At 35.7% G+C, this 15,203-nt stretch overlaps 1 protein-coding gene across 31 annotated transcripts in view; it reads left to right on the forward strand.

Moving 5' to 3' along the window:
* Positions 1 to 15,203, forward strand: part of RBFOX1 (RNA binding fox-1 homolog 1) — an 861,472-nt gene that overhangs the window by 560,049 nt on the left and 286,220 nt on the right. For 2 of the 31 annotated variants that reach the window (XM_040574376.1, XM_040574379.1), the window contains exon 1: positions 5,480 to 5,734. The exons of 21 other annotated variants lie outside the window; for them this stretch is intronic. Coding sequence is in view for 1 of the 10 variants with exons in the window: in XM_040574363.1 (XP_040430297.1) it covers positions 7,365 to 7,508 (144 nt within the window). In the remaining 9 variants the exon portion in view is untranslated. Of the gene's footprint in view, positions 1 to 5,479; positions 5,735 to 6,934; positions 7,509 to 12,322; positions 12,363 to 13,003; positions 13,074 to 15,203 lie in introns of those variants that run through there. 8 more of the 31 variants (XM_040574389.1, XM_040574391.1, XM_040574396.1 and 5 more) reach the window with 8 other exon arrangements.

Consider the following 15,203-nt stretch of genomic DNA (forward strand, 5'->3'; position numbering starts at 1 on the left):
AGCTGGTTCAATCCTGACTATAAGGATTTTAAGATGTTTTGTTGAAAGTGGAATTGAAAAACCACAAGAAGAAATTAGAGGTGAAGGTCTAGATTTTGGAGAGTTACAGAGTCAGTTGAAACTGACTTAGCTCATCTTATGGGGTAGTGTCAAAATGCTGAGGAGCGTTCTGAGGTTTGCTGGTAGATATGAGGATAAATAGACTCCCCCAGAGAGCTGTGGAGGTATTGTACATTGTGTTGGAGAGAGAACATACCTGTGAGAGTTGGGTAGGCTGTAAACTGTAGGTAAAGGTCATGGGAAATGAAGACTTAGAGAATCAACTGCAGTTAATGGAGGATTTGTTGGTTTGATACATGAGCATGTTAATATTTAGTTGTTACACATTAAAATGAGCTCCTGCACTGTGGACTAAGTCTGGTGGATTTAGATTCAGGTAGAATATATGAGAAAAACCCAGTCATAGACAGAATAATAAAAAGAAGTGATTTCATTGTAGAAGGAAACTGCACTGATGTCCAGTTAATTTAATTCCTACAAAGAAAAGATATGACCTTTACATAATAGCATAATTAATCTGTCATTTATTCTCTTTCTGAGACTTGACATTCTTTTATTTATTTATTTTTAAGATTATTAATCTCATGGGAAAAAAAATAACTTAGGGCAGTATAAACCCATCTTGCTTACTATACTTATACCTCTTGCTATACTTGTAATCACATATGGTGCTTTTTCTCTCTTTCATTACTATGGTATGAAAACAGGCTCTAAATTCACATGCTATTGCTGCTTCTCACTTTTTTTTTTTTTTTTTCTGATGCCATAACAGCACCAGAGTGTGAGATGTGATGGTGTAAATGAAGAGGCAAAAATCAGGGCAATAGTGTTTTTTGATTAATGAATTTGTATGAAGATTTAAGTTTATTCAAAATAATGTAGAGAAAATATAAATCATAGTTCTGCCAGTGCTGTGTCTGTTTAAAAGAAGGAAACAGAATTTTGTAGAGAAACAAATCTGGGTGAAATACCTTATGTCTGTACTTCTTATTTTCTCTCTTTCTCCTGCCTGATTTTTAACTAGGTCTACAGTGACAGCAGGCACAGGTAGGCTTCCTAACTTTAGATAAAAAATATTTTTCCATAAGTGGTTTGTAAACTTTCCCTCCTACATACTTGAGATGTAAGCTCAAATTTCTATGATTAATACCTTTTCTCTTATTACAATTTAAAAAAAAATAATCTGAATTTAATAAAGCAGTTAATTTTCTAAGGGTCATATTGTTATGTATTTTCTTCTGGGACTTTGAAAAGAATATTACATGGCAGTACTACATGTGTCACTAATGTCTCCTTGCTAGCATTCAGATATTAAGAATAACCAAAATGGTAATTATAGCTGGACACGTTCATCAAATTTATTCTGTTGTGAAGCAGGCTTGAATCACTGTCTTTTAAAGAACCTGTATATATGTCTGTGTGAAAGGGTTTATTTCATGTTGTGACAGTAATGTGTGGGGAGTGAGGGCAGCCCATGCTTCTGAAAATGAAACAAAGATGTGTTCTTAGTACCTGTATGCTAGATGAAGTAAAGTCGGATTGTGAAAATAATTTGCTGACCTGATTTCTATTGGTTGCGTCTGTTTCTTTCCCTGTTTTTAAGTGTGTATCACCAAGATAAGCTTAGATAAAGCTTTTTTCCCTCCCAAAATGTAATTGCATATCACTTTAAGCTTTCCTAAATCAGGATGGCTGACTCCTTGATTTCTGCTCTGCATCATGCAGTCCCTCTGTTCCAGCCCTGATGCTTGTGCCATTAGGTGACGAGTGCTTTCTGAAAGCTTTTGCTACTTCAGCTATCAGCCATAATGTCTTTCCATTTGTCTGTCAACTGAGTCATTTGTCCAATGGTAGCCTAAAATGTGCTTGGGAACACGCAGTGGGAAGAGAAGCAGGGCGACGGTGATCCCAAAGTAATTTAAGATGCTTTGGAGCCTCATCCTGTGTCTTCAATGCCCAGTTGTGGCTTGGCATAGGCATATGTTTTTGAGACACAAGTCTCCTGATAACATAAAAGGTAGGAAAAAAAGTAAATTATTTACTATGCAAATTGCATAGCAGAGTACAGCTCCTTTTCGTTTGAGGAATGTGTTTAAGCGGAGGCTGGTATAACCTGCGTCCCCACTAGATGGAGTTGCTGGTATAGTTGTGCGGGGATCGCCGGCAGAGAAAACCCTGCGGGAGGTGGGGGGGACAGCACCCGGGGTGTCAGAAAGAGGGCTCCGGCTTGAACACTGACCGGGCTTCGGCACGGAAGTGTCCTGTGTCAATCCACGCAATTCAGAGGAGTTACGCTGACGTAAACTCGCACAAAATTAAATCAGGATCGTGTTTTTAGGCCTTTTCACCCTTTCTCCTGCCCACCTGTTTCCCCCTTACTCTAGGGAATAGCTAAGTACTGTCAGCTAGGAAAATAAGACGTGTCAAGGAACATAGATCTTCTGTTTGGAAGGGTCTCTGACTCTTTAAGGGCTAAACATGATTATTTTATATTTATTTTGTTACTTTATTTTTTTTCCCTTCCATATGTGAACACTCTAGCACAACTAAAGGCTATTGGCTTTTTTTATGTTGTGAAAAATGTGTGCAGACAGTACTGAATGCTAAATAAATGCATGCTAAGTGGTGCTGAAAAGGTTAAGCATGCTACAGTGTCTATGTAGACATTGGGTATGAAACACTGGAGAAGTCAGTGGACATAGCATAGTGCTTAAGAGAAACAAAATTAGTGATTCTTATTTGCCTGAGGTAAGTGCGAGCCTCTGTAAAGTCTTGATCTTTATGCAAAGACTTAGTAAAGAAGAGCAGTCATAAGGAAAACCTTAAAATAGAAATAGGGATTTTGATTACAAGATAATATCAATGGAAGCATGGTAGAATCACCTGTTAATTGGAAAGAGTAGATGGAAATATTTTTTCTTTTTGAAAAAAAAAAATCAACATTTCCCTAGTTGATAAAAATAATCATAACATATATAAGGAAGGAGAGTATTGTGTGGATAAGGAAGACAAGGCTATTAATGATTGCTAATAATTTGTCAAAATATACTAATGAAGCATTTTATTTTTAAGCTCATAATATGCTTCCCTTCCTGCTCTCAAGTCCTGGGGGCTATTTTAATGTGATGTTAGGAAAGGAGCATTTAGAGGAAGCACTGCACTATTCTTAGCATCTATACCACTTGCCAAGATTACTTCTATACCACATCAACTGTTTTATAAAGTGGAGAAAGATGTGTTGCATGGATAATGCAATATGCGGTTCAAATTGTTATAAGTGCTCGAAGTCTGGAGATGTTCAATCTCATAATGCTATATACATTCGGTATGTGTAAACTGGTTAATATAAGTTCCTGAGATGAGATTGAAATGTGAACGGTGTGTGGTCTTACAGGTGATCTCCTTCAGATCTCTTTACTTGATAGTGAAGGTCTAGACTGACTAGGCAGTCTGCTGTGATAACTCTAAAGGTTGAATTTGAGGTTTAAATTTTGTAAATGTGAAATTTGGGAATTTCTAAGAAGCAGAAGTTGGCTACCAGATCACAGCAAATTGAATGATTGTAAATGGAATGCGCTATTTACAAATGCACTGTAAACAAAAGAATGGTTTTGTATTTGTACTGCAGGCATGTTAGAAATACTGTTGGTCCTTAGTGCTTTGTTTCAGAAATTCTTTGGTATCCTGTTTTTATTTGCATTTTCAAGATCGATCAGTACTTTGTCATTATTTTTTAAATGGCAGTCTCATTGGGTGTAGGGAGAGGGTACCTAACTGAGCTCTGCTCTGCCATATGCTATGACACTGACAATCCAGACAGGTTGGAAAAGTGTTGTATCTCGCAGTGGTGTAGTGCAATCACTGCAGAAGAACTTTTAATCTCTGCTTTTCTAATTGAACTTCCACAAACGCTGATCTGGATTTTGTAGATTGGTAGCCTCCTTTTTTTTTTTTTTTTTTGGGGGGGGGGGGAAGGGAAAGGTTTGATTGCTAATCGGTAGCTAATTGATAATATCAGCTACTGGGTGAGGGATAAAATACAGTTCAGTTACTGAATCCAGTGTGGTCCAAACAGAGCACCATTGAGGCAACTGGAAGATGTCATATGGTGTAGGGAAGGCTTTGCAATTGCACACATGGCTTTTTTGTAGGATAAGGGAAAAATGAATAATTTGCTGATGAGATACTGATGGGACATATGCTGTTCTGTAAAATTATATAGTAGTGGTAGTGATATCTGCACTGTGCATAACGCCAAAGAGTCAGATTGTGTACAGTCATTCGTGTACCTCTGGCAAATTTGTGGTGGTACTTACTGTATATATATATATAGCCATAACTTCATATGTGTTTATTTTTATATTGGGTTTGGTGGAGGAGTGTGTATAGTAAAAGAAATGGCTTTAAAGAAGTGATATATGCTTTATTTTTATAATTTTTTTTTTTTTTTAAATAAAGCACTTTTTAAACCTTTATCCTCTTAGACAAAATTGAAAGTTGTCCTTGAAGGGGAGAAAGTTGTTAAGGACTTCCCCTGTATCCACTGCAGTAGGGCATCATATCAGGCTAAAGAATTATATCTCTTTTAGATCTCTTACAGTACTGAATTATCTGTGTTTAGCATTTCTCTATGTAAATGCACGTGTGTAGGCAATTTGGGTACTTAATAGTTAAAACATTGATGTTATTGCTTTAATAATATGAAGAGAGAAATACAAACTATTCATAATATTTGTGGCTCATATTTTTCTTGTTTTCAAACATGAAAATTAAGAATAAAAGTCCAATGAGTAATTTAATCTTAAAATTAATATTAGCTACATTCACAGTACTGAATTGCCTTGAAATAATTGTTCAATGTGCTGCTTTTAAGAGTTTAATCTGTTTTATGGATGTCCTCTTATCTGTAAAGCAGTGCAATAGACAGAAGAAACTGCTTGACCCATCACCATGTTCCAGAACTTCACTTTGGGAAATTGGATCGACTTATATGGTTCCAAACTGTTTGGCTGGGAAACATGTTGCCTTTGATTTTGACATAATGTAGAATGAGTTGGTTATCTGCCTCCTTACATAACGTATTTGTTTTTCATTAAACATTCTGATAAGGTCTTATTAAATTACTATGTATTATTTATGGTATTTCATATGAAAATGAGCTGAAGGGAAAACTCTACCAGCTTAGGGCATTTGCAGAATAACAGGCTTTCTGTGCTAGGAGGAAAAAAAAAAAAAAATGAAGAAAAGCATGACATACTCCTGTCAGAACAGGAGACTGCTTAAGGCAGAGAGTAAGAATGAAAAAAAGGGAAAGGGCATAGAGAGAGTTCATTTCTCCTTCTTCTTGCTTTGTCTTGCTGTGTGGTGCGCTTTTTTTTTTTTTGGTGATAAAGTAATTTGTGCTGTTCTATATCTGGGCTGTTCTAGTAGATCAGTTCATGATAAACTGCAAAAGCATGGATGTTTCCTAAGCCAAAGACAATCCCTGTATTCTAAGTTTGTGCATTTATTGTTTTGGTAGTGATTGCTGAGTGTTTTAAATACATTATTTTTGTTGCACTGACTGCTTTTGAGAAAGAAAAAGAAAATAACTAATTCTGCTGGAAATTTTTTGGTTTTGCATGAAGAGGACTTAGTGGATCTAAATCAGTCTCTGAAGCTTGTGTGGGTGCAGGTATGTGTGCGCACATGTAAAATGAAAAAATATTTTTTTTAATACAGCGCCTGAGTTACAGTGACATGCTTTGTATCTGTTTCCAGTTAAGCGGGAGCTTTTCTTTATTTCTAAGGGTAGTTTTCAAAATCCAACCAGTTACTCTGTTTCTGAAAAAGGTTTCTATTTTATGTGGGTTATTTATTGTGGTTAATGTTAACTCTTGGTATAAGATGTGCTTTGTGGGAGTTAGATATCCTATAACATAGGTAATTTTAAAATCTTCTGCAGAGTTTTTTTTAAAACGAACTCCTTCAAAACCTCAGGTGTTGCTTTGAGGATTGACCTTCTTTCCCAAAGAAATATTTCATTCATTTGTCAAATTCTAATTAAAAATAGTAGTATTTTCTGCTATACTTGAGTTGTATCCAGGAGGAAAAAAAAAAGACTTGTAATATAGGACTTCAAGGACAAGTTGTAATATAAATTATTTGATTTGCAGGTCACATCCTACTTTATTACATAAAGACTAACTAGATCTACTAATGAATAATTATTACTCCATAAAATAAAAGGGGGGGGGGGGGGTGTGAAACCTGCAGGAGTAGAATACTAATTTGAGGTATCACTCTCAAAGTAAAAAGTAAACATTAAATGCTGAAAGTTGCAAATGTAATTTTCCTATGTAACCTGATCGGGCAGTCCTTTATAATAGATTGACTGGCTGTCAAATAAATTTGTAATTTTAGATAAGACGGGTTTTAGTCCAATTTAAGATACAGTCTTTATCCACGCCTGCTGCCCTCCCCTCCCCCTCAGTAAAAGACAGCGTGCCACAGCATTTTGTTTCATTCCGAGTGTTTCTGCTGCAGTGGTTGTACCGATAGTTCAGTCTCTCTGTAATGCTTTTATGTGTTTCTCTGGGAAAGTAGATGGTAAAAGACATGTGGCTATAAAATTAATTTGTATTTATAAATAAGCTCATTTAGTGATTGTGCTGTGTATTTGCTGGAATCCTCTTGACTAGCCAAGATTCTTTCCCTTTCCTGTTCTGTGCTTCATACTTCCCTTCTTGGAAGGGGAAAGCCCCTTTTATGTCAGGTGTGGGTCCTGGGAGGAAAAACAAGTGTGTGTGTATGCGTGCGTGTAGAATCATAACAGGCATTCGGTCCCAGCTGGGCAATGACATTAATTGCCCAGATCTCATGGACGCCTGTGATGCAGCGAGCTCACTTTCTCTCCTTTCTGATCCTCTCCAGGGATTTTTAAAATGCAGTATTTGAATTTTGGTGAGTGGTAAAGACCCTGCCCTAGGACCCATTTGACAAATGAGAAGCTGTGCAGCATCAGCACCAGCCGACTGAGCCTCACTGAGTCAATCTCTCTCTCTACTAGTCAGCAGCTACTGTTGTGAGACAAGCTTCAGCTCTCTGTCATTGAGGAAGTTCCATTTGCTCATCAATAGGCTGCAGGCTGTGTCTTTTTTTTTCTCTCTCTTAAAAATTCAGAGTTTAGATCTACCAAGTTGCCTTAGCTGACAAATGAATGTAGGGATCTAGTGCCGGGGGGGAAAAAGGCGTTGAAGAAATACCGTTTCTTAAATAATCAGACGGAAAAAACTGTAGTGACAAGATAGGGCAAACGTGCTTGCATGCAAGCCCCCTCACTTGTTCTACGTAGACTTCAGAGCAACACCATGCAGCATCCCCTTACGGGTGCAACCTGCGTGGCACTGCCGAATGTGGGCATGTGTCCCCAGCTCTCCTGTGCCTTGACTTTTATGTACTTACAGCAGGTAAGTTTGCTCAACTTTTGCTTTTCCTGTAGTGCCTGCTTTATCAGCATCATTTGGGGGATTTGTAATCGTAAGGATATTTTTTGTGTGTGAATCGACTGTATAAATGTCTCCCACTGTGTGGAGTGAATGTTGTGCTTGCACCTAGGAATGGTGAGAGTGAGCAGAAAATATGTTTTAATAGAGATTCAAGCCTTTGCATGTCTTTAATTCCTTTTTTTTTTTTTTCAATGTCTTTATTGATGCTGTTTATATATATTTGACAGAGTACTTTGACTGCATTTCTCATGGATACAGTAGCAGAGTTTCAGCCATAAAGGACTGCTCTTTTTTCACTTGCAAGCATAAATTATACTTCTAATGTAAATGTGCCCAATGGCAATTTTGTTTAAGCCTTCTTTGAAGCCAGAAATTTTAAGTCTGTGTTGAAACATGCTGCTGATTAAAATCAAGCTGATTTTAGTCATTAAAAAATTATAAAGCTATATCTGTGCAGAATTAAAATACTTCTGTCACTGAAGTATATTGGAATGGGTTTAAAAATGTTTTGAAATAAGCAAAATGATACCAATTTCTAAAATATTAAAATCCATTTTAGAGCATTCATTTATATATATATATATTTGCTTCTATTTTTGAAGTATTTTCACCCCTCCCCCTCCCCAAATTACTTACCAGTTATTACTAACTCTTACCCAGTTATTTAATGTTATAATAACGTTATTATTTAAAATCATCGTTGTATGTTAGTTCTCTATTTTTAATAGAGCCTACTGTTATAGTCATCTAGTAGGTGTGCATAGTCGAGATGGAAATATGTTCTCAAGCAACAATGATTAATCTTGTTTATTCTGTTACTTTCTGGTGGAACTTTGGGAAAAGAAATTCTTTTGCTCATTATAACAAATAGGAGCATTTGCCTGTGAGTTCATCCAACTGCCATTGCAATAGTTTATATGCATATTGACTTCCATGAAACAGTCTCTAACTTCTTATTTCTGTATTTAAAAATGCCTGAAAGATTTTTTTTACAGTGTTTCTTTGCTATATCTTGTTCCTAAAAATTATATAAGTAGATTTAAAGCATTTATTTTTTTCCACAATATTTGCTTTGTTACTGATGAAAGAACAGAACTCAAGTATTTGGAGGGTATAAACCCTTCTGTAGCTTTTTCTTCAGTAGTGTAGTATAAACCATTTCTGACTTAGAGAATGGAGTATATAATGAAAGATTCTTGTATAAGCCCTAGATTATACATGTATGCGGGCGGGATATGTCTGCAATTAAAATTTACAGCAGTTAAATATAATGTATTTAAAATTTGAATAAAATGTACGCCATAACTGAAATATCTATTCTTAGTAGTTCTGTATTCTGGGTACGTTCTCAAAATGACAATTGTAGATTAACTTTAATGATCCAGTGTGATTTGTATGCTCACTGGTTGTATACAAAATGTACTCCTGTATTTTGGTGTTCCTCTGAGTTTGCCAAACAACAATTTGAGTGCTGTAGATCCAGCTTTTGAAAGGGAAAATGTGAACCAAGGTGAGAGAGGTCAACGTGGCCACAAAACGAGCTGATAAAAGATAACATAAAGATGAGGTTAGGTGCTGTAATAATCTTCCTGGGTGAGCTATTGCAGTATTATTATGCAAACATCTATAGTATGGCACTGCTTTAAGGTTTAAGAAACTGTGCAACCGTAATGATTACTTTAAAACAGTGAATTCAATTCCATCTATTGAATTTGCGAGAAAGATGAGAAGTGATTGCTAATGCACTTTACAAAGTGCTATAGCTACAGGATAATTTTTAACTCTTTAAGTGGATTAACTACTACACCGAAAGTATTTTTTTTAGTGTTAGCTTTCTAGTCTGGTTAATCCTATTGTCGGTTTAGAAACATTCAGCCTGTACTAATCACAACTATACATGTTAAAAACTCCTCTGAATTCCTGATGATAATTGTGGTAGGTTCAAAATTCTGTGCTTGTTGCATCTTTTGATCTCTGATTGGCATTTACTTATTCTGGATTCCTAGAGAGTCAGGTAATAATCATCTTAATTCAGAGATGATCAATTATGTTATGTTATTTTATGTATTTGGTAAAGTATATCCTCAGAAACTGTTACTTGATCTAAATCTAACCTGTAACAGTTCTGGTTTTAAATAGGAAAGGATAAAAAGTTTTTTTTTTTTTTTTTTTTAATGTAAGCTTTTACCATGACAGTCTATTTTTTATTTTTTAATAATTTTTTTTTCCATATATGACCATTTCTAGCAAATGTACCTACATGCTAACATAACTGTTTCAGTAAAGGGCCTTTCTCGGTGCTATGAAGTTGTCTATCTTAACTACCGGGAACCTAAAAGCTTTGGCAACTTCGTAATCAGTGATTCCCCTCAGCCTGTAGACCCTATCACCAACAGTATATAGACATTATGTGAAGCTAATCAGTAGAATATTTTTTCTTCTAAAAATTACGCTTCAGATACTTGCACCTCAGTTAAAATGAATTCAGACATCTTTATTTTAATGGAGCTCTCTGTTAACATTTACTGTTTGTTTAGCATCTATGGAAAAAGTCTTTTTAATTTTCGTGTGTATCTGCAAAATAAGCTAGTATTTTGATACATATAAGTTTTGTAATTGGATATATGTCTTTCATGGAAGACTCTAAGAGGTGTGACATTCTTCTCAAGATGGGCACACCAGTCTTGTCAATAAATATGTAGCCACGAGGATGGTTGTTTTCTGGGGAGTAGTATTAATCATTTGGAAGGGGAAAGAAAAACAGTTTGTGTAGGGTAGTTGTTTAAAACTGGCAATTGTTTTTGCTAAACAAACATCACTTAGTCAGTTTGATCAGTATAAGTGAAATTCTTTTCTACAGTGTTCCCACAGAAGTGTTCTATTACTTTGTCCAGTATTAGAAACTAAGTATTTGCTCTGATATCTCCCAGATTACACATGTAAAATGTTTTAAGAGCCACATGAGGAACTGGATTTTTTTAAGAACAGTTTGTGCATACAGGTTCACTTAATCAAAACATTTAAAGCTGAACTATTGAAAGTAAAGTTGAAAACAAACAAAAGTACAGAGGCCTAGTGCACATTATAGTTTAACCACCAATAAAATATTCATTTGAAAAAGCCAACAGGACATGAAGGAAGTTTGAGTTAATTTAGATGTCTGAAGTTGTCTGAAATAACCTAGAAGCACCTTAGAGAAAGTCCAACTTTAAAAATCCAGAAAGAGTTTTCAAACATTAAATGCAAATGACTGTATCAGTGGCAGCAATGAACAGAAGGAGGATGAAAGAGTTTGATTTGGACACTGTTACTGTGTCACTTTAAAGATAAGAACAGTTAGGAAAAGTGTAGGTGCATTTGGCTTAGAATTTTACCTAGTGTCAATACTTAAAGACACCGAAAAAGAACTCTGATTTCTGGTGTGTACCCTATAATTTTATAACATACAGTGTTAGAAACAGCTAAATTCATCTATTTTCTCTTGTCCTCCTTAATTAGACACACTAATGCAAGAAATTCTTGCATTGAACTTAAGCTTATATCAAATGCTAGCGCAAAGTAATTTTTGCAGTAAGTTTCAACTGCCTGTAAATTGAGATTTAGAGTTCATTAATGAAAGCTTAGTTCTGTTAACTTGTGTTTCCCTATGATATGCTTACCAGGAACTAGGGTTATTTAGTTCATACTTCACAGAGAAAACACCAAGTCAACTGTGTTTTTGAAACATAATATTCCATGTCAGTGTACAGTAACGTTGTCATTATTTTAAAATTGGTAATTTTTTTTTCTGTTTAATGATGATACATGTGGTTTATTTTAAATAGTGAAGTGGTTTGCACAAAGGGTAATTCCTTTTAAATGGAGCAATTGCTCATAGTGGACATTCACAGATCGAAAACAATTGAACTGAAACTTCAATATCAACCTTTTCTGTCTTTAACAAGAAAGTAGTTCACAATACAGCTCTCGTATCAGTGATGAAAAAATCCACCATGAAAACAAAACACAACAAACTCTCCATCTCTACCCCAGCTATTCCGCTAGTGCTTACATGGTAAATTAGTGTAATTTTATTTGGGCCTTAAGCATTATGACTATGGAGAACAGCTGAATTCCCCACTCAGTTACTTATGTCATGCTTTTGGATCTGATGATATATAGGAGTCTGAAAGACTTTTTATCACATTTTTTCTTCATGGCTAAATTCAATGTTGATTTATTTGATAGCATTTTCAATTGATGCAGTTGATAGTGTCAATAATGGAAAAAGGATTAGAACAGATTATCTTTGTGCTAAAATAGTATGAAGAACTAAAACGGGTGAACAATTTCTGGATACGTTTTACCATTTTTATAGAGAACAAACACATCAATTGCTGAATGCCACCATCACAGTTACACTTCTGTGCATGTGTCTTTTGCATTTTATACTTTAGTGAGTCTTCAAAGGATCAGGTATGTTAGCTGTATGCAATAACAGATGTTTTATGATGTCACTGTTTAAACGTATCATGAAAACATTGCCATTCTTTACCTAGTTCATTTATATTACTCACTCACTGTGTCTCTTCTGTAAAATTGGTAAATTTGACTTGAACTCATGAAAATTTAAGGCATCTGTTAGCTTACAAATTGAAGTCTTTGCACAATTTTGTTCCTCAGTCTGCTATTTCATGGCAATTTTCATATGAGAACATACAACCTCTGCTTATGACTGCATGAGTGAAAAGAAGTTCACATTACTAATGCTCACTCACCATCTGTTTTTCTTACAGCTGGGCCTTGAATAATTGTCCAGTAGCTGATGGACTGAGGGTAGGCAATCTTTTCAGGGTTTTCTGATTCATTTAACCAGCTTCACTGCCCCAAGAGAAACATAGAGCTTGTTTATTCATATGTGTAGGGTAAAAAACTGTATTTGGTCAGATGAATTATAGTACTCTGTTAAAATTTTAAAAAAGGTATTATCATGTTAGAAGCAATTTCATGTTCACCTAAGGGGGCAGTGTGGCATTCTTAGGGAATTTTAGTGTATGTATGAAACGGACCTTAAAGGGAGGGAGAGTAAATGTTGCATCTAGAAGCACAGTTAGTGCAGGAGTAAGGAATCGCATCTCGATGTGCTGTTTGCCTTAATTAGGGTAAATAAATCATTCGGCATTCAGTGATAAACTTCCAAGCTGGTATGTGAGACTGTACCCCTTATTCAACAGAAATTAAAAGCTTTACATATCTTTTGTCTCACAAGAGCTGTTTCATTGTTTTCCAGAGACTATTGAGAAGTGGCTTAGAGAGCAAATGCTGCGTTCTCATTGTGAATAAGGGCTAGTTTGGGCATTTGACTACTTCATTGTAGAGGAAGGTCACTTTCCTCACTACGACAAGAGGAAGTGCTTTAGTTAAGTACCCAGCTCTTTAAATATTAGAGGACATACACACACACACAAAAAAATCGGCTAAGGACTTGCTGCTTTGGAATATAAGAGCAAGAGCAGTTTCGAAGGAGCTTCCACATGGCAGAAGCAGGTGAACAGCTTGAGCTTGCAGTCATTGCTTTTATATCGGGGCTCTCCGAATAGGCTGGGCAGTGATGACAGGATGTTTTGTTGCGTCAGCTATTCGTAAGTTGTCACTATTCAATGGTATTTGCTAAATTTGTATGTGGTGGTTTTTTGGGAGAAACGAATGTGCGGTGGCATTTTATATCAAGGAAAGCATGCTTTGGTTATCTAAATGGGCTTTTCCTCATCGCAACTAGTAGGTATTTCACTCAGTTTGGTTACCTTTTTGACCAGTAGCCATGCAACACTGGCCTATGAAGCTTTTGTTTTTCAATGTGTGTGTTTCTGAATCTGGTAAATAAATGCTACCAGCATGTTAACATTCTGTTTAAAACATTTTGTAAGTCTTGAATAGGTAGCATAAATGAAATGAAGTGATAAAAAGAATTGTGACTCTAGAATTTATCACCTAGCTTTATATGGTTATAATAATGTTAGTGGAAAGGAGAAGTCAACACCCTCCAAGAATCCTTGAAGCTTTTCTGCCTTTTAAAGGTGTATGTGCAATTGATTTATCAGCTTTAAAGTGTGATGTGTAGTACAAGAGCTCTCCTGAGGAACTCCTGTCATTTCTTTGCTAGTATTACTCATTTACCTCTGAGTTACCTAGTGCAGTGCCATTGACTTCTCTCACATTTGGCTTTCCTTCCTACTCTGTCAGTACTGCAGCCTGGTGAATTTAATTAGAGAAAATACCATATCTAATGTCTATAGTATCCAAACTGGTTGTAGTTGGGCCTTTGGTCTTTTGCACTGTAGCAGGCTCCAGCTGTGGAGAGATCTCAATGTGTTTTGATCCTTCTCTTTCTCGTTGTGTTGAACACACACAGAATCAAAATTAGATACTGTATGAAGAACTAAAGCATTCAGTGAATTATTTTTTGTTCAGTGATTCTCCCCCTGATATGAAGGAATGTCTGTGCTACTTTAGAATAGAAATACTTAAGATGTTCAAATGCTCGTGAATAACCATATCAGTGCTTTCAACTCAGACCACTTTTAAATTTAACTTTTGACCCTTTATATTAAAAATGGTTGGTCTTCCTATCTTGTAATATCTTGAATATGCTTTGTTTTATAACTACGTGAATGTAATTGTATCTCATGTTTGTGTGAGGTGTGTCTAAACTTATAGTTGTGATACCTCTCATCAATTTCCTATTGAATTATGCTTATGTTTATTATTATTATTATAGAGTTTTGAAGGCTGCTTTTTTGCTTTTGCTTCTCATAGTCTCTTGTTTTATAGCTATTTTCATTTTCTCTACAGTGGCAAGTAAGCATTCCATAAATTTAATAGTTAACTACAAGTATTGATTATGGGCATGGAACTTTCTTCAGTTTAAAACAATGAGTGATAATAGCTTTAAAAAATGTTTGTTTTCATAATACCACCATCTTTCGTAAGACAGTGTGAACTTAAAGTACTCTTTTGAAACAATGAAGATCATCTCCCATTATGAAGGAAGACGATAACAAAACTGTTCAAAGTTTTCCCTGATATTATGACCTTGTCAAAGCAGAGCTAGTGAGAAAATTTAGGGGTGAAAGGAAGTCAATCAGCTCATATATTCCATGCATTTCCCTTCTTTTCTTAAGCTTTTTTCTTTGTCATGTATTAGTCCCCCTTCTGGGATGTTACATGGCTGCATAGCTCAATTAATGCTCTATGGCAAGAGGAGGAAAAAAATGTCTCTCTTGTCAGAAGCTAAGTTATTTACTTTCAAAATCTGACAGAATAGCACTGCAGGGGCTTCATTTATTTCCGTTCAGAATGTCATTATTGTGTAATGCAGAGGGACTTCTGCATGCATTGCAGGCTTATTCTTGTAATCTCTAGTCTGCTGGATATCAGCACAAGTGCAAAATGGCACACTGGAATGTTTCCCTGTTCTGACTGTAGCACATTCAGCTCTGCAAAACTGCACTCTAAATATCTTAAACATTTGCCATTTAGATGGCAATAAACTTGTTTCTCTGTGGTGTTGATGCTTGATATATAGTGAATGTTGCTCTGGCCTAGCTGGAAGACTGATTGTATCCTTAGTTACCTTTATAATGTGTCATTTTTCCTGATGGGTAGCATATGGTTTGA

This window comes from Cygnus olor, chromosome 15, assembly GCF_009769625.2.
Source record: "Cygnus olor isolate bCygOlo1 chromosome 15, bCygOlo1.pri.v2, whole genome shotgun sequence".
Taxonomy (NCBI): Eukaryota; Metazoa; Chordata; class Aves; order Anseriformes; family Anatidae; genus Cygnus; species Cygnus olor.